Consider the following 19,319-nt stretch of genomic DNA (forward strand, 5'->3'; position numbering starts at 1 on the left):
CATAGCAGATGTAATGCTCAGACACTGTTAAGTGAATCCTGCAGAGAATTTTAACCTGTGAAATCTCTTTGCCTCTGTAAATAATGCTTACATGATCAGTTTGAAAATGGCAACGTTAGTGGAATTTCCCAAGTTCATCTTCCAAGTTGGGGTTTAGCAAAGTCTGCTTTCCCCTCAAAATGAGGCAAGACAAAGCAATGAGGAAGAGGAATGTGCTCTGTCTTCACGTTCAAGCTTTGTTCATGCAGTGACAGGATTGAACCCATTTGTCTGAATAGCTCTGCAATAACAAGACATTTGGTTTGTTTGGGGTTTTTTTCAAGCAAATGCAAAGCATTTCACCCTGCATGCAGCTAAATATAGATTGTGTCATTTCTAGCAGTTTTTCCATATATGGGCTCTTCTTTTTCACTTGTCATGGTGGGCCATGCTGAGAGAGCCATGTCAGAGGAGCTGTATGTGGTTGGTGTGCTCAACCTGGGCAGCTGGGATCCTTGTGTTCTCCCACAAGGATAAACAAGATCCTTCTGTTCTTGTTTATCTCACCTGGAAGTGTGGTGGCCACCACCAAGAGGAGGTGGCAACGTACCAAAGCATCTATGCCATGTCTCTGCCTTTTTGTGGACCTGCCTGGATCTCTCCCCCACAGCTGCTGTGCAGTGCCAGGTAGCCTTAGCATCAAATAGCAAAAGCAGGGGCTGTGGCAGGAAACATGAGACAAGGACCAGCCGTGTGTATCTCACCAGAGAGGTGCCTTAGGCACAGCAGTGCTGTAGGGAGGGCTCCCAGGTTTGTTTTTGTGCATCAGAGTGGACACCAGTACAGGTTTTCCTTGTCTCAGCCCTGTTCCTAAGCCCCCAGCACAACAAAGTCCTCACTGCGTTTGCAGGATCTTGGACATTCCTTCTGTCTCTTAGCAAGAGAAAGCTGAAAATATCCATGGGTGCTCTGAAGAAGAGACTCCATTCCTACTGGCCCCAGTTACAGGCCTGGGCATCCCAGGAGATCCAGAAATCCTGGCCCTTGCTCTTGCAATTGTTGGGCTGTGCCTTCTCCAGAGATGCTATAGGATGGAGAAAACCGCATGTACCTTGTCCATAATTAGGTTCGGAGCCTTTCTGTAGCAGCTTCTGATCTCAGCACGTTTCTGCAACATCCCTTTTCTTAATTTGTGGGTTTCTTTAAATGTCCCTGTCACAGAGATATCATCTGTAGTTGAGGCTCTGACATTAGCATTTGCTTTTATTTTTGCTTGCTATCGCTATTGCTTTGATCAAGAAAGATCTTGAAGATAAGCATAGCTCTCTGGCTAGTTTAATGTAACAAAGAAAGAGTTCATATGAACATCAATCTTCATCAGTTTCTGGGGTCCTGCTGCCCCACACAGAAGCATCTCTCAGGTGTGTGCCCCATTCCTGCCTTGTGGCTGCACAGTCAAGCTCTCCTGTGAGCCACTCAAAGCCCATTTTAAAGAAAATGTCTCATGCATGAATGTAGGTGTGGATTGGACTGGTGAGCTGACCAGGAGATATTTTTGTCTCCCCTCACCTCTCGGCTCTGTTCCCACACTTGCAGCTCTCTTCAAGCTGCAGGACCTTGCAGAGCCTCTGTGGCTGCAAACCTCTCCCTCTCCCAGTGCTGTCCAGTCCCGGTGCCCTGCCCTGGCAGCCTGGGCTGTAGCCATGGCCATGCTGCTGCTCCACCACCGGGGATGGATGGATGGATGGACAGAAGGGCCACTGCAGCTGTGCATTGCTGGAGCTGCAGGCCTATTTTCTGTTTGCATGTGTTGAGTTTCGGGATTTAGCTCTGCTGGCTACCTCTGCGTGAAGCTGGGCCCATGTGTTTCCCCAGTGAGCACTGACACACATTAATGACAGTAAAAATAGGTGTGCTGCCTATGCTTACCAGCCTGTGGAAAGGGGGATGTGCAGAGTTGATATGTACAGGTTTCTCTGTAATATTTCATGGGTTATTTCCTGCTTTACTTGCTAGCTCAGGTTTTCCTATCTCCCATGCTCCATCAAGGCCTCATGCCATGTATGGAATGAATTTCCATTTTCCTTTCATGAAGCCTTCAGCCTGAAAGGGCAAAATGGCTTGCAGCTCACCAAGTAAAAAAGGTTTTAGTTCACCTTCTGACTACAAGTTCTTGTTGTTTTTTTAATTTGGTCCACCTTCCCTCCCCCGTTTTTTTACTTGTGATTTCTGTTAAGCCTTACAAGGTGTTTTTTGTCTGCAGTAATCACACAAAACTCTCTGTCTTTATATAAAAAAGGGAACTGAATTCTCTGCCTAGCCAAGGGTGTTGTGAGCACTCATTAGCGAATGCTAGAAATGAATGCCTGATCTCATTTAACAGTTTCATTATATGTGAAATTTGAGAGTGTTGCTCTTAAAAGAGGCTGCCGATTGATGACAACACAGATTGTGTGTGTGCTGTGATCTTTATCCTGGCTGTGATTCCTTTTGGGGCTTTTTTTAGCTCGTGAGGATGTGAGGGACAGGAGAAGCCTAATGGGACTTCATATACTGCATGATGTATGGGGCACTTGCAGTTGGGAATATTGAAGTCATAAATGTACTCATTTGCCCTGGAGTTGCTGAGAGGGAGACAAAATACAGGACACCGCAATGTCACAGTCGTGCAGAGTCACTTCTGTAACAGCAGAGCGGCAGCAGAAAGGCCGTATCTTTCTTGGCTTTTACTGCAAATGTGTAAATGGGCTCTGGTCTCGTTGGCTGGAAGAGAAGGTGAACTTTTGCTGGATTAGTCTTTATGCAGATCCAGTTTGCTTCTTGTTTTTCTGAGATTCTGGACATTTTGGGGTGCTGTTTTGAAGCGAGCCTGCACATGCTGTCTGTTCTGTCTTGTGTCTCCACCACAGCACTGCAAGCCTAAGCTCCACCAGCTTGCCTTTCAAGCATGAAGGTGAAATGAAGTTGAATGTGCACATCCGAGGCAGATGGTTAGCCCCAGTCTTGCAGTGGTATTTGAGAGAGATTTTCTTCATGTTATTTCAGCAGCACAGAAGGAAATGAAAGTGTTTCTTACGGTAAATACTTTTTTCTCTCTCCCTTCCTCTGCACTGCTGTGAGTGTCTGAAGACTCACTTCACTGCTTTTCTCAGAGAAGTCTATTTCTGTCTCATCTTAGATCAGTTTAGGCCTGTCCTATGCACATATGATAAAGACAGCATATTGCTGTGATAGCCTTGAACCAAACTTGTAAGTTTGGGACACTTGAAGCAGGAGGTGAGATGTAATTGTAATTAATAACAAGTCAGAGTGGCCAAACCAGTGGCTGAAATGTGGAATTTATCAAGCATAGCCAGATTGGTTGAAAAATGGTGCAGGCAAGGGTTTTACCCACTTGTCAGAAGTGTGTGTGTACACGTGCATCCACTGTATGGAGCTTCCTTAAGGGGCTGTGTCTATGTCTCTGTTCAGAGAAACAAAAAGATAAGGTTCCCAGCTGCACCCTGAACCCAGCTGTTGTAGTTATTCCCCAGCACATCTGCTAAGCATCTGAAATCATCCAGATGTTGGCTGTAATGCTATAGCAGTTTACTTCCTCCAGTGAGAGAGACAGTTCCTGCTGTGTTGTTCATGTAACCCACCTCGGCACAGTGCAACACCCAGTGTGCTTTAAGCCATCTCAAAAAGTGCAAAGTATCTGCCTTATGGGGCCCTCCAGATAACTGGTTTTTCTTCAGGATTGGCTTTTCAGTCTCATCTCTGAGATTTGCACTCCAAACAGAGCTGGGGTGGCTTTCAGGCTACATTCAGTTTAGTTTTGCAATGTAAATTAATTTCCCATAAATTTTACTCTTTGCCTGGGTGGCTGTATAAGCCTTTCCTGCATGGCAGGTATCACTCAGTCACTAAAGGAGCCTGGCAAAGTTCACATTGGCAACACAGCCTTTGGGAACAGAAGGAGCGCCTTGTCCCACACCTCCTTCCTGCTGGTGAGATGTCAAGGAGCAATGGTTTCCAGTATTTCAGAAAATCAGCTGCTTTTCATGTGCAGTGCTTTATCTGATTGGGCTGATTTCTCCTCCCTGGGTGGGGATGCTGCACTTCGATAAACTAGAAAAGGATGAAAGAAATAGATACTTCTCCTTTGCCCGCTCTTGGCGTTAGCATCTTCCAAAATGGGGTGAGCTGACCAGGAGATATTTTTGCCTCCCCTCACCTCTCAGCCCTGTTCCCACTCTCGCAGCTACCTTTGAGCTGCGGGACTTTGCAGTGCACATTGTGGCTTGCATTGGCTCAGCCTGAGTTCAGTCACCCAAAACCTCGCAGGTCTATTTTGAAACATCATTCAATCTGTCCACTATGGAGTTTCTTTTCTTTTTTTTCCACTCTTGCTTCTGACATCATTTCCCGAACACTATATTCACCCAGCTCAGTAGCCAGATCATCTCCTCAGCATATGATGCACGGAGCTCTTTAAAATGGATTTCGGCTCTCCTTTTACTCTGCTCTGCTTGCTGATGACAATAACTGTTACTCAAGGTAAGTAGGATTTTTCTTTACGGGGTTGGCACAGATTTGCCTAGATGAGCAGACACCTTAATTTTGCTCCAAGATCTTTTAAGGACGCTACCAGATTTGGGGCGACATCAAATAGTGTAGCTGCTAATGCATGAAAGGGGAAGTCAGACCAGAGTAAGACAGATTATTTTTCTAGTAAACGAAGGATAACTAACAATATTGTACTTTCTGAGTGTCCTGCGTCTGCAGAAGCTTTCCAGCGGGGAATGTAAGGTCCTTGTACGCAGAGTGCTGGCTGGAGAGCAATGTGGTCCAGCTCCCTACACTTGGTGCGACCTTGGGTTAGTCCCCAAGCTGCTGTCGCCCTGCCATTTACCCATCTCTGATTTACACACAACAACTTAAAAACGTGCAAGGGTACTGTGAGACCTGTTCAAGTTAAAACTGCGACCTTCCTCTTTGGGTGAAAGCAGCTGTGCACCTGCAGCTGTTGTTTCTGCTACCCTCTGTAACAGGTCCGTGGCATTGATGCCCTGAGGACCTTTCTTTGCACAATCTCTCATCTCTGACAGGGGCTGGTAGAGTGGTAGATGGTCATCTTAAATTTATGGGGAGAAAAGACCAGCCATTCAGCCTTTTGTGTCCCTGTGTGCATGGCGTGCACACCGTTCCTGTGCTACTGAGGTGGGGGAAGTTGGACCTTATTGAAGGCATCCCACTCCTCTGATTTTCAATCACTGGGGATCCAGCCTGCCACTAGGGTTGGGTCTGTCCCTCTTATGTCTCGCCTGGGCATTTGCCTTCCTGGGAGGCAGCTGAGAGGGGATGGATGGACACAAGCTTGCTCTCCTTTCAGGCTCTGCCATCCGGACCACTGCGGTCAGCGGCGACTCAGCAGTCTTTTCTTTGGGAATCCAAAGCCTGCAGAACTTCTCCAGCATGAGCAAGGAGGATGAGAAATGCGTTACAAATGTCCTAAGTGATACTTTGTTGGCCAAGTGTGGCACTTCTGCCACTAGATGCCTGAACTTGGAGAACGGCTCCCTAGTGCTGAGGAATGTGGAGAAAGATGATGAAGGAAAATATGAATTTGTTTTTCAGAACAACACCAGAAGTTTTGCACTGGAAGTATTTGGTAAGTGGCCTTAGCAACAAAAAGCTTTTGAACTTGGGAGCCTGGTTGGAAGCCTGATGCCTTGATATTCTTCCTAAGAAACTGTTTGAGCTTGCAGGAGCTATAGGTGCCTCTGGGAATGATGCCAGTCTCCCTCCTGTCCCCTATGGCCTCAGAATTCCTGCTCCCTTTGGTGTGCCTACTCATCCATCTGCAGGCAGCAAAGACAGAAACAAAGTCACTTCTGTAAAGGATCCAGCTCATTGCTTGGGTTAATATGGAGAAGGCTTAGGAGGGTTTGTCCTCCTGCTGAATAGTGCTCTGGGCAGACAGAGAGCATTGCTCTGGTCCTCACCATCACTGCTCCTTTTGCAGGGCTTTCACTTACACAGGCTTCTAAGATAAATTGAAGTGTACGAAACTGTAATGAAAATGTCTGAGCAAACTGCTCTCAGTGAAGACAAATGATCCCTTACGCCTTTTGGGTGCAAACAGGCGGAACTGCTGTGCACAGTAGGTCAAAGATGTGACTCCTTGGTATGAAGAACAGGGGCTTAGACTGGAAGTAGTCAAAGACTGCAGAAGTGTCCTGGGTTTTACCTCTATTTCAGTGGATTTGCTTTGGGAACTTTTGCCTTCTCCTTCTGTTCTGTTGCCACCCCTAAGCCAGGGAAAAACTTCCACAGCAAACATATTCCTGGAGGCAGGGAATTGTAACTGATGATGATGTCCTAGAAAAAGAAAGTGATTTCTGAGGAAAGTAATTTCCACGGATGGATGTTCTCAGTGTTACTCCTGCTGTCATGAAACCATACCAGTTCTCTATCTAGTTTGTATTGGCTAATGTAGGAAATAGGTTTGCTATTGTAGAAGACTGAAAGAAAGAAGTTCAGGGAAATGTAGTAAGAGCAATGATCCATTGATTCATTCTAAAATGTCCTAGTCTGGGTACCCCATCTAACTGCAGGTGTCTTGTGTTCGTAGCCATGTTGGCCATGGTTTGCACCAGCTCTCTCTAAAATGGGAGAAGGGGCAGAGGGACAGCAAAAGTACAAACCTCTGGTGGAGGAGAGGGCTGAGACTCAGTTATCTGCTGATTACAGAGGAGGGCTCTGGCTGGCAAATAATTTGGATGTTTCTACCATCCCCTCAGACCAGGGACTTCTATTTTTTGTTTTTTTTCAGTGTCAGTAAGGAAAACGAAGAGATGCCACATTTTGGTGGCATCCCCAAAACAGGGACCAAGAGTCACTAGCAGGGTGGGCAGTGGTAAGCATTTCAGGGCAGAGTGCAGGCACTCAAGAGTCTGGTTACTTGTTTTTCTGCTCCCTTTATACAGTAAATGTGGTGGTACTGAGACTGCTGGTAAGGGATGCTTCTGTCCAGCTCATGTTCACTGCTGAGTCTTCTCCTCACCTCTCTCTTTTCTCCCTGTTCCCATTGCCCCATGCTGTGTGTGACCAGAGCTGACCATTGGTATCCAGTGCTTCCCTGATGGAACTGCAGAGTTGTCCTGCAACGTGGCCAGCAACGAGAACATGGTCTTTCGGTGGCTGCTGAATGGCACCCACCTGAATGCCGAGGGGGCTTGCATTAAGAATGCTGGGAAAATGGTTCACCTGGACAAAACTGAGCCTGGGAAGTTTGTATGTGAAGTTTTGAAGGGGAGCCATGTCACAAGGACCAGGCCCATTACACTGTCTTGCAGCTACGGTGAGTAACAGCGTCTCCAGAAAATCTTCCTTTTGGTCTCTTGCAGCAGCAAACCGAGTTGTTGGTGTCCTCAAAATACCAAACTCTTCTCTGGCATCTGCCTTCTATATTTACTAAATCCTGCCTTTAGAAAGTGACCCCTTGGTTTCCTTCTCCCTCTTGGGCCTTGGACTGACACAGCCTGCAACCACAGATGGGATAAGTTTGTTGAGAAAGTTCTTTTACCCAGCTCTGCAGCAAGGATGGATCTCCATCTGTCTCTTTTCCCACTTTTTGGTGATGGAGATTTGCACCCTTCTGTGCACCAATCCTCTATGCTGCTCTAGAAACACAGGCTGCTTCCTACTCTGAAAAGCATCCATGACCCAGATGCTTTCCAGTTTCTGTGCATCCCCATAAAACCCCTTCCCCTAGTTCAGCCCTGTTGCTGCTGGACTCAGTTGAGGTGTTTTGACTTGTCTCCTCTCCCCTTATGTAGGCCTGAAGCATGAAAGACTTGCTGATCCGTACAAATGTCTCTCCATTGGCCCCATACCATCAGGAGTGGGTAAAGACACAAGTCATTTACTGATAGAATGTAGGGGTTTCTTCCCCTCCATATTCTTGCTCAGGCATGTAACTCTGCGAGAAGGCTGAGACTTTATCCATTTGCAAACTATTCATAAATGCTGAGTATTCTGCTTGAATGAGGCCAGAGTTTAACGAGACAGAAAATCTGGATCCTTGGGTATAATTTGATTTGCACCTCCAGTAGTGAAGGTTGTTCTACTCTCTGGCAGCAAAGATGGTTATCAAAGCTACATCAAAGCTACAGACATAATTTAACCATAAGGTTTTTGACAAATTTAGCTGTAATTAATTTAATCATCTTCGCCACTAAAGAAACTGCACTCTAGCATTTTAGAAATGCTCCAGCTCCATGGCAGATACTGTCTGTTTTTCTGTGGCTGGCATGCAGTTGGTGTGAAAGCAAACTTCCTGACCTAAACCCTGTGTCCTGTGTGGAGGCATTCAGCAGAAATGCTGTGGGCTGTCCGTGCCTGGTCCTGTTGGCACCACTGGCCAATCTGTGCAAATTTGGCATTTGTGGCTGTGGAGCAGTGATCTGAATTTTGCCCAGTTAAATTGTTTGGAGGCTGTTCAGTGCAGTCAGACCCAAGCTGGCTGAGGCACTGGGGAGCGAGGATGTGAACATCCATGAGCTGTTCAGTCAAGCCCTGTGATAAATCACACAAGTGCTGACAGATTCCATGGTTGATCCTGGGTGGCTGCCCAGTCCCTGTTTCCTCTTGGAAAGCTTACGAGGGAATTTAGTGATAGCTCTGTTGGGATGGACACGCACATGGATGCGTATTTGGAAGGAAAGCAGCAGCGATTCCACTTTTTAGTCACCAAATGCAACCACATTTCTAAAAAGTGAATTAAAGCAATTCTGAATACCAGTAAAATGAATTGAAGAGGGAAATGGGTTCATTTAATTTAATTGGAGGCTAACTAATTATTTTTGTGGGATATTATTTGCTCCAGGCAAAGGGCTGAATTTAGTTTTTCCGCTGTAGGTATAAGATCAGTGTAAAAACGTCCATTTGGGCAACCTGTTGGCTGATGAAATTAATTTTGAGTAATTGTTACCAAAAAGCAATTTGGCAGAAATGCCGTAAACGTCCCAGGGAACAAAGGGCTCTGAACACAAAGAATTCAGAAGTTAAGGAGTCAACATATATAAAAGACTTTTATTGATTAATCACTTGTTCATTGCTTATTTTTAACACAGTATTTTATCTCAAAAAGACCTTATTAACAAGCAGCAAATTTTTAGGAAACAGATGCAGGAAAAAATTTCCCACTTATACTTTTGACAACATTCTCTACGCTTACATCAACTAAAATCATTCAGTAAATTATTTCAGAGTTGCTGAAAATTTTTAATTCTGAATGTGGATTTTTTGGAACTTGGTAACTCTTCTTAAAAAGACTGGAACAAGCACTCTGGAAATACCATGAGCACCTGTGTGCAGTTGTTTTTACCATCCCGGTGAGTAGGTAGAGTATGAAGGTGTGTAGTATATCCTGGAACACTTAAAATTCTTCCTAGTCTCTGGAGACACAGAGCAATTAGTGCTTTTGAGAGCTTGAAAATGAGCTCCAAATGAGCCTGTTGGTTGCTGCAGTGCAGTGCTGTGCTGTGCAGGCGTGCATGCTGCTGAAAAGGAGTTAAATTATTCAGAAAGGGATGGCACAGGCTTACCTAAGGAGTTTCAAGGAATTTATATTCTCGTTAAAGTGGAGCTGCATGGGGTTTTTTGCATATGGGAAGGAGAGTTTTCCTAGTGGCTACCCCAGGTTGGAGCAAATTGTCTCAGTGAAGGAGCAAGCCTGGATAGGTCTCCCTTGTGCATGTCTGTGATGCCCTCTACCAGCTGCCTGCTCAGCAGCAGCGAACGTGCAGGTCTGCCCCGTCAGAGCAACCCTGAGCAAGGGCTGCTGAGCTGGGTAATAATTACCACTGACTTGTGCTGCCCTTCTGCTCAGCCATCTGCAGCCCTCACTCCTGCTGCGTGTTCCGCACACTCCCGGCTGGGCAGGGGAACGGAGCGGAATCCTTCCCTGAGCAGCAGCGGAGTCGGGGAAGGATTTTTTTCCTTCAGCTCTGGCTCGAGTGGCCAGTCTTTGGTGCCTGAGGCAGTGCAGGCTCTGATGAGACTTGCTCTGGGGTTGGTGCACTCATTATGCGGTCTCTGATACTCATAAGCAGAGTCTCTGATACCAGCTCTGAGGATAGACTCTGTAGCTTTTCCTTCAGCTTCCTTAGGTCTCCCTCCTCAGCTGCCCGTTTTCATACAACTTGTTGAAATGCAGTATCTTTCAAACCACCACCCTCCCTGCTAAATTTGGTTAAAACTTACAAATTGCCGTAGATGCCAGTGGTCAGAGCAGGCAGAAGCGAATGCGCTCAGCTTAGGCACACAGGCCTCTTCTCCTAATGAAAAATTCCATGCCATAATTAAACAAAGTGATAAAAATCACAAAGTGCCACCACTCACAGTATCAGCTCCCGTGATCCAAACCAAAGCAACAGTGACGTCCACGTGCTCTAATCTGGCTGCAGGGTTTCTCCCACTGGGAGAAAGGAGCTTGTCCACCACGGTACCTGACAATGCTGTGTCCTTCTCGCAGACCTGCTGCGGTACCCGGGGTTCATTTACATCCTGGCAGGGTGTGCAGCTGGTGTGCTTATCCTGGTGGTGGCTTTGCCTGCAGCCGTATGTTGCTGCATGAAGAGGAGACACAAATTCATCCCAGTGCCTTCAGGTGAGTGAGGAATGCTGTGACCCCCTGGGGATGAGTATTGGAGAGGACTGTGTTTGTGCAGGCTGGGGTTGACATGGCTTTAGAGTAAACTGGGGTCAGCTGGGTGGCTGCTTGTCCTCCAGCCTGTCCTCCCTTGACCTGGTGGAGCAGAAGCCTGCTTGCTGGTAGGCAGCTCTTATGACTAGCAGGGTCTTGAATTAAACCCTTCTTTTCCTTTACTCACCTCATACTTGTCACCATGTGCTCCTGGCCAGAAAAAAACCCACAACAAAACTTTTCCTATGGGCAATAACATTGAACCTCATTCAGGTGTGATCCCGAAATGACCTGAAGGTTTCTGATGGCAGTCAGCACCAGTCCCTGAGTGCAATCTGCCCGTGCCACCTCAAGCTGTGATCCTGCCAGCATGGCCAGGCTGGTCTCTGTCAGGTTGGCAGTGGCCCTCCATTCTCGGCATCTGTCCGCTCTGGGAGTGGAGCCAGCGCCACATGAGGAGGGGACGCAGGCACGTGTTGGGGGTCTGGCCTCACAGCAGACCTGCCGAGGCTGGGGGCGTGGGAGGCCTCTTCCTTCAAGTCTCTGGCTTTGGTTTTACAGAGGAGGAGAAGGATGATGGATTAACAATGTCAGTGGTGTCCAGCGAAGGCATGAAGAGTCCCCCCAATGGAGACCGTGTCGAGGCTCAAGCTGCCCAAACTGACCATCCTCCGAAGCCTGGTGAGTCCAGTGACTGGTGTGAAGTCAGACAGATACCTTATTTAGGAGGGACACAGTGTTTGTGTGCGGCTGGTGGGGGTGGAGGTGACAGTAGAGAGGGGCCTGGGACATGCCAGCACAGGGAAGGTGCTGCAGCTTGTCCAGGAGCTGCAGCAGGGCATTTTTCAGTACCTTACTCATGCCATGAGAGGTAGGGGCAGCCATCCCACAAGCATCCCACAGAGGGTGCTGCCAGCAGGCTGCAGACTGCCTGTTCCACTATCTCCCGTGTTAAAACACATACCTCAAAACCAGCAACCCCCCCCAAACTCCCCCAAGCAGTTTTCCTGCAATTTTCTCAGCCCTCTCCCCTTCTCATCAGTAAGGTTTTATAAAAATTGGCGTTGTTTTTGTAAGCAGTAATCTTCAGGACAGCATGAACCAATATGCTGAGCTGTAAACACAGCTAAATCCCATCAAAGCCAGAGGCTTGTGTATTTTTTTAAATTGAGGCTGAAGTGGGAATATGGTCACATTTTAAATTCTTCAAAGAAATCGAGCATGAACCCCCACAGCTTTAGCACAATATGGTCAAGAGAGTGCAGTGATAAAAACCCTTCAGATATCTCCTGTTCTGTAAGTGCTTGATATTAATACTCCATTTTTTGCGTTATCTTTCCCTTAGTTTTGTTACCCAAATAAAAATTCTGGCAACGCCTTGCCTAGTAATGTACCATCATCAGCTGAAGTAGGTTTAGCAGAGATGTCATGAACTGGAGCAGTGTTACAGAGGTCATAGCCTGGTCTCAGCACTGCTGTCTCCATTTCTGGTGTCCTTCACTGTACCGTGCACAGCCTCCTGTAGCTTGGCTGTGCTCTGTGTGTAACCTTGGATGCTCTTTGCTCTGCTTTTAAAATATTAAATGCTACTCATGAAGATAGAGCAAGAAAGAGGGGGGAAAAAAAAGTATTTCAGGTCATTGTTTAATATTAATATACTTCAAGTGTAGAGCTTTTAATGAAAAATTCACACATTAGAAGTTTGACTAAAAAAGTAGCCCATATTTAAATTTTTTACAATTAAGTAAAAAGCAGAGGTATGCGTGGAAAGTAGGTGAGAACATACTAAATGTATGCTCTTAGCCAGCTTTAATTATTCAGATGTAAGAGAATAGATTTGGCTTTAATATTTTGGTACTAAAGGTTTGGTACTAGCAGTACTAAAGTACTTTGGTATTAAGAGGCCAGACATCTTCAATACCAAAGTGCCTTAAGGCATGATGGATAGCTCAGTAAATGATTAGTTACAAAGAACATTGAAATTTGACTTGCAGATGCCTGGTGAGGGGACTGAGTGGATCAGGCACCCTGCAGCATTAGGGACCAGGGGAAGAATTTCTATGAGGGTGAGCCATAGTGTGGGCACTCATGAACCATTTCTCCCTTTTCCAGATGCTGCCCAGATTGGTCAAGGTGTTGAGCCCCAGCCACTGGCAGAAGAAAACTTACCAGTGCAGATAGAAGCTGAGGAAATGCCGGATCCTGAGGTCATAGTTGATATGGAAAGCCAGGAAGATGCCTCAGACTGTTTCCCGGATCCAACTGATGACTGATCTGACGTGCTTGCTGTTCCACCCTGAAGCCTGTGACACTTGTCCTTTGCATCCCATAGTCTCACTGTGTCTGGAAAATGTTAGCAGGGGAAAGATGTTAGGTGTCAGACCTTTTAACCTCATTTAAAAAGAAAAAAGAAAATATAGAGAAAAGCACACATGTGGCTGCAAGGCTGCACTGCCGTGGCCTGGCAGGTTCACTAACAAATAAAACCGGGCAGCTCTTTGATGCTTTGCCTGATAACAGAGCTGCAGATAAACTAAGGAGCCCCAAGGGACAGCCTGGAATGAGTCGGGCGGCTCCTCCTGCTCCCTGCCCACCCCATGCCTTGCCGTGTCTTTGCCAGCCAGGGGCAGGCACTACAGGCAGGTTGAGGTGGCCTGCCAGTCCCAAGGCAGAAACCAAGGACCTGCCAGAGATTTCCTGAGAAAGCCTCTTCTCGGGAGACTTCAGGGCATCTTTTCGCAGGCCCTGCCAAGGAAGCTCAAAGGAGGTCTCAGCTCAGTATCTGCCGTACCCGGTGCTTATCTGAGTCACTCCTCTGAGCTCCAGACCCTGTGATTTGGCCCTCACCTCTTGCTGCCTGGAGCAGGAGCAGTGGTGGGGGCTTGAAATTTGACTTGCAGATGCTGTGTGAAGACCTGGGGTGATTCTGGCTTTGCTCACCTCTTGGTGCCCCAAATGACAGAGGGTACATGTGACCTTTCACCAGAACCCAACTGCTTGGGCTGCCCCTGAGCTAAGCCAGCGCTGGCACTCGCTTGCTTGCCTGCAGCAGGAGGGGGCCTGGGGCTTGGGGCTGCAATTTTGGCAGAAACCTTGATTTAATGCTGAGATTGTTTATCAGTGCAAGTATTAGTGCCTTTAGTGTAATGGTTTAGCTACTGCAAGCTGATGAAGCTGGCCATCTGCCTGTGCATGTGGGCTTGTTCGGCACTGTGCTATTTGCACAGACAGCAGCAATTTATAGAATCTCTTAGGTAAGTCTTGCTGCTACGCATGTGCTGTCTGCTCAGGGGAGGAGTGCCTGTGGAGCAGCGGGGGTAGACCTGCAGGGAAGAAGGATGTGGTGAGGAGAGGGCAGGGACTCTCTCGTGCAGCAGGTGGCTGGGTCCCAGCAAAGCTGCCAGGGGCTGCAGGGAGTGCTGCAGGATGTGCTGCCAGAGCAAGGTATTTACTGTATAAGACAATTTTAGCAGTCAGGGTGAGGTGTTAAATTGGTTGTCGGTGTTAAATTAGCCTGCTGGGCTAGAAAGGCATGGTAGAGTAAAAGCAGAGATGGTACAGATTGGGACCAAAAAGGATGGGAAGGTATGTACTGCGTTCCTCTCCTCCCTTGCCATTTCATCCCTATTTTATATTGTGCTGGCATTGTGAATCCCTTGGAAATGGATTTAAGACATGTCTGGTGAATGCCATCCAAGGAGGGCTGCGAGCACCCCAGCAGAATCCGAACTAAACCCAAGGCTTCTCTCCCAGGCGAGGGAGCTGGCGGGAAGGCTGCACGCTTACCTGGGAGTCCTTCATCTCTGTGTACTTGCCAAGGCTCTGCATCAGTGACACCCAGCCATAGGTGATTGTTCTCCTTGTTTCCTTGTCCCGTGCTGTGTTGGTGGTGATTCAGCCTGCCTCTGCTCTTAAAGGCTGCCATAGGAATCAGATTTTCCACGGTGAGAGGGAGGTGATGATTCTTTTCCTTACGGTGCTCTTCTAACTCCTTTCAGTATAAACATTCCTCAGAGGCTGTGAGTTGAATGACAGGAGTGTGACACAGAGCTGTCGGGTTGGCAGCACAGAAGCAACGATGCTGGGTGAACTGTGTCACCGGGCCAGTGTCACCAAAAGGGGGACAGCCAGCTTTGCTTCACTTTTGCACTTTCTGGCAGGGGCAGGAGGGGACAGTCGACTCCAGCACATGCTTCAAAGGCTGAACAGTGCTCTGAGCTGCACTGGGGAAGGTGGCAGTGTTTCAGTGCTGAGGCTGAGAGAGCTGCCAGCCTTGTCCTGCTGGGCTGGTGCATCCCGGCTCCAGCTTGTCCTAGTGCTGCCTTCCTGCTGCCAGCCCTGGGAGGGCTGCGGGTGCCCAGCAGCAGTGAACACCACCATTGTTGTAATCCCAGTCCTGGAAGGATTTTTCCCGTTGAGATGGGAGTCTGAGATGCGAGAGGTCTTTGTGAGACAGATTGAACCATGGCTGATTTTCTCGCCTTTACAGCTGAAAGTGCCGTTCAGCAACGGGGCAAAAGTTTCTGTTACTGTGAGGTCAGGAGAGAAGTGATGCAGCCTATGTTCTTCCTTTAACTCTGTGTTCATGCCCAGCTATTGTTCTTTTTTGGTGTTTTTTTTTCTTTTTCCTTTTTCCCTGTGATTCATTTTATTCCAAATAAAAAGTCTGTTTTCTACCTTGTTTCAGAAATGTTTAAGTTTTGTTATTTAATAATTGTCTCTTTCTGGTTTTTACAGGAAGTACAGGCTTGTTTTCAAATTTATACACAGGCAAATAAAAGAAAGGTGATAACAAGTTACTGCTGGCTAGAGCTGACTTGGGTGGTCAAGGGCAGAGAGATCATGAGGACATTCATCTGAAGTCAGCCCAGGAGAGGCTGTAGGAGAGTGGCATATAACTTGTCCCTGGGCATGGGTGATCCCATCCTGCAGCCTGTGAACCCAGCACTCCGAGGAGCCATCTGCCTGAATTTGCAGGTGTTTTCCAGCCTGTGGTGCTGCATCTCCCAGGAAACAGCACGGACACTTCCCGGCCTGGGTCTGACAGAGGAACGGGGTACGGATGTGCATGGTGCTGTCAGGAATCTGACCAGAATCAGACGTGCCTGGGCTGCCTCCGTGGGGCTTCTGGTGGCTTTAGTGAGGCTGTGCCATGCCAGCCCTGCCCTCTCTGGGTTGCTGAGAGAGTCCTTGGTGTCAGGGTGCTTCTGGCCTCCTCTGGGGAGCTGGTGCTTTCCAGGTGATGGGAACTGCCAGTCATTGTCCTCTCCGGCCACTGGTCCTGACTGGGGAAGGCTGGGAGTAGTGCAGCTTCCACCCCTCTGCTAATCAAGTGCTGGCAGGACAAGGGGAGCTCTGCTCTGTGGGAAATGTGGGTGTTTTGGTATGTGATATCCACCCACCAGTGGTTTATAGCACTACACAGAATGGAGGTTTAGATTTGTATCTGTGTCAATCCTTCATGGTGGGAAGAGAGGAGTTTGCTTGTGGCATGTGCTAAGCAACAACTGACATGAAAAGCAATATGTAATCTTTTCATCATGTAATTCATTTAGTTTATGAACATAAAAGGAGAGCAGAGAATGAACTTAATTGACTTAAGATCAAAGTGAAAGCAAAAGCAAGCAAGAAATGTGTTGTAGAATGGTGAGCAGAGAAAGGGGAATGATCCCTGTAGATTTCTTTTAGCATTCAGGATGAACTCATCCCCACAAAATTCTCATGTCAGAAAAGCTCCCACATCCCAGTAATGAAACAGTGCTCTGTTTTTCAACCTCTACCACAGGCTGCTCTGCCTGATGTCCCAAGGGTTGTGTATGTAGCCCTTGGGGTGCTCCCTCAGAGCCCAGCATGGGAGCTGAGGCAGCAGTTTGTGTGGAGCCCTGTTACCCTCAGCTCTACAGGAACAATGGAGTAGAAGCTGGTGAGTCTGAGGGCAAATAGACAAAGCTGATAATGGTCAGCTTACAACAGCAGATGAAGCATTTGTACTGAAGAGAGATGCAAGCAGTGGTTGTGTGAACTTCTGATAGAAATCTCTGTGTAGTTGAAAAAAAAGCTCTAGATTTTAGGCATGTACATGGTAAGCTCATGTCACCTTTCATGAATTATTGCACCTCATTTCAAAACAAGCAAACAAGAGGTTCATGTGTGACTCAGCTGTAGAAGGCACTGTCACAGATAGATATATTTAAAACCATTTCCAGCAAATTCTCGTGGTGCTGTAAGATCCAAACTGTAGGTATTATTACCATCAGGTGAGAAGGAGAGAGATGCCACACAGATTTCCGTAGGTAAACACACAGAACCGGTACCAGAAGTGGGCAAGAATTTCTGCCTGAGGTGGAAGCAGAATTCCGTGATGTGTCATTGCAGAAGCTTGGATTAGCATATGGATATTGCTTGTTCCTTCTGCTCCATGGCTGGGTGCAGTGATACCCTGCCTACACTTTACCACCCTGAGCACATACAATGCTCCCCTCTCATCCTCTGGTGTAAAGCAGGCTGGAAAAGCCCATGACCAGCCAGCGGGGACCCTGGGACCTTTGACAACTACTGTGTCCTGCATTGGTTTTGTTCTGAGTAAACGCTGCATTTCCTTTCTGCAAGATTACATTACTCATCTCTCAGGCAGAGGATGTGGCTGCTGGGGAGCCTTTACCGAGAACCTAGAAGGCCCTAAGCCCTTCTAAATATTTGTACTTTTCCAGCAAGCAAATCATAGAATCATAGAAAGGTTGGGGTTGGAAGAGACCTTAAAGTTCATTTAATTCCACCCCCCTGCTGTGGGCAGGGACACCTTCCACTAGATCAGGTTTCTCAGAGCCCCATCCATCCTGGCCTTGAACACTTTCAGGGATGGGGCAGCCACAGCTTCCCTGGGCCACCTGTGCCTCACCACCCTCACAGAATAGGATTTCTGCCTGATACCCAACCTAAACTTACTCTCTTTCAGTTTGAAGCCATTGTCCCATGTCCTATCACTGCATGTCCTTGCTGGCAGGTGTTGTTTTAATTAAATCAACATTAATTTAACTTTGGTATGATCACTTAGCAGATTTCTTTGGGCTGTGCAGGACCGCAGGGAAGTGCAGCAGTCTTTCTGGCTGCTCTCCCTTGAATGGCACTCCTTGAATTGGTGGCTCCAGGTGGCTGAAGGGCTGAAGTGAAGCTCTTGGTCAGCTCTGGGGCTGAGACAGCCCCAATTCCAGCCCTCTGGGTCACCACCAAGTGATCTGGCTGAGACGCAGAGTGTTGATAGGGTCTGAAGAAACTGTTCCCTGCCTGTACCAAAGCAGACTGCCTGGAGGGCAAAGGATGTTGAATGATCAGGAAGATGAGGGAGTTGGGGTTGGGCCACAGAGACACCCACCCTAAAGAGCACTTTAGGGTGTTCCAATATGGCTAAACCCCTGAGCTGGAGAGGAAGTATGTTCCAGCGGTATGTGAAGAGCACAGAGCAGCTCTGCCTATGCACGCTGATGGCATCATTGTCACCTTCATGAAGATATTTCCTGCCTGAGGTGGGATTTCAGCCCCAAGCAGCTTCTAGTCCCTGAGGTTCCCCCACTCTCCCATCAAGCATGAGGTCAGCAGGAACCTGACTTTCTAAAGTCATTCATTATGCTTGCAAGTTTGTACCTGGCACAGCTGTACTGTGCTCATTGTGCCAAACACTAATGTAAGGAAAGTTCCCATCTGCAGAGGTAGAAAATACGGGTGGCCAATGTCAGCTTAATTTTAAATTGATCTATTTTTCTGGTTAGCATATTCTGTGTCACATGTAGCCAATATCCATGATAAAATACTGAATGGGTCTATAGTCTAAAGTGTGTGTTTTATGGCTAATATAAATATAGTTACTATTGCAGAATTTTTAAAACTGATGATGGTTACTGATAGTTTTAGTGTTGTCTAACACTACAGAAACTAGATGTATTACAGACCAAGAATTACTTGGAGGCTGTTTTCAGCAAATCTTTTGGAATTGCAAATGCAGTACATTAGAGAGAATTATTGTCTACTCCCGTATCATATGCAAATGGAATAAAGAAGTACAGCTGGGTGCCTATCCTCCAGCCAGCACTGCTGTCTCATCTTTGGTTTATACAACTTCCTCTTTCAGGGCAAAACATTTTCCCAAAACTAAGGAATGAAGCAGTTTTAAAAGCTTTTTTTTTTTTTTTTTGATACTGAGAAATCATGTAACAAGATGTCTTCAAACAAACAAACAAAAAATAAAGAAAAATATCTTCTGATGGTGTTTTTGTCTGCGTGAAGAGAATTGCAGTAGTGACGTTGACAGGATGACTTGAAGCAAAGAGCACTAAGAGTTTGTGTTGCACTCCTGTGAAAGCTTTCAATCACAGAGCAATAGGCATCAGATTTCTCCTCTGAAACAACAGGCAAACCTATGTCGAGGGAATTTGGGACAGCCAGGGTGGGATTCAGAGCTGTGTGTGAAGGGGCATTCACATCGAGCCAACTGGAGAAGTTGGTGGAGGCTTTCCCGAGGGGGCACACCGAGCCAGGAGCAGGAGCACCTGCAGGGTGTGACAGTCTGACCCTGGAGCAGGAGCACTGCTGGGTGGAACAGCCTCTGCTGCTGCTGTCTCTGCCGCGTCAGGATGAACCGTGACAGGACAGA

General features: G+C 47.2%; 1 protein-coding gene across 1 annotated transcript; it reads left to right on the forward strand.

Moving 5' to 3' along the window:
- Positions 1-4,457: 4,457 nt before the first annotated feature.
- Positions 4,458-12,945, forward strand: LOC309571481 (uncharacterized protein; the record flags this gene model as incomplete). The annotated part of the gene is made up of 6 exons (XM_082279018.1): positions 4,458-4,518; positions 5,354-5,632; positions 7,076-7,324; positions 10,502-10,636; positions 11,234-11,353; positions 12,785-12,945. The coding sequence occupies 6 exons, from the start codon at positions 4,458-4,460 to the stop codon at positions 12,943-12,945; spliced, it is 1,005 nt and encodes a 334-aa protein (XP_082135144.1).
- Between the last annotated feature and the right edge of the window lie 6,374 nt (positions 12,946-19,319).

Source organism: Coloeus monedula (assembly GCF_965178545.1).
Source record: "Coloeus monedula genome assembly, chromosome: 3".
NCBI classification, from domain to species: Eukaryota; Metazoa; Chordata; class Aves; order Passeriformes; family Corvidae; genus Coloeus; species Coloeus monedula.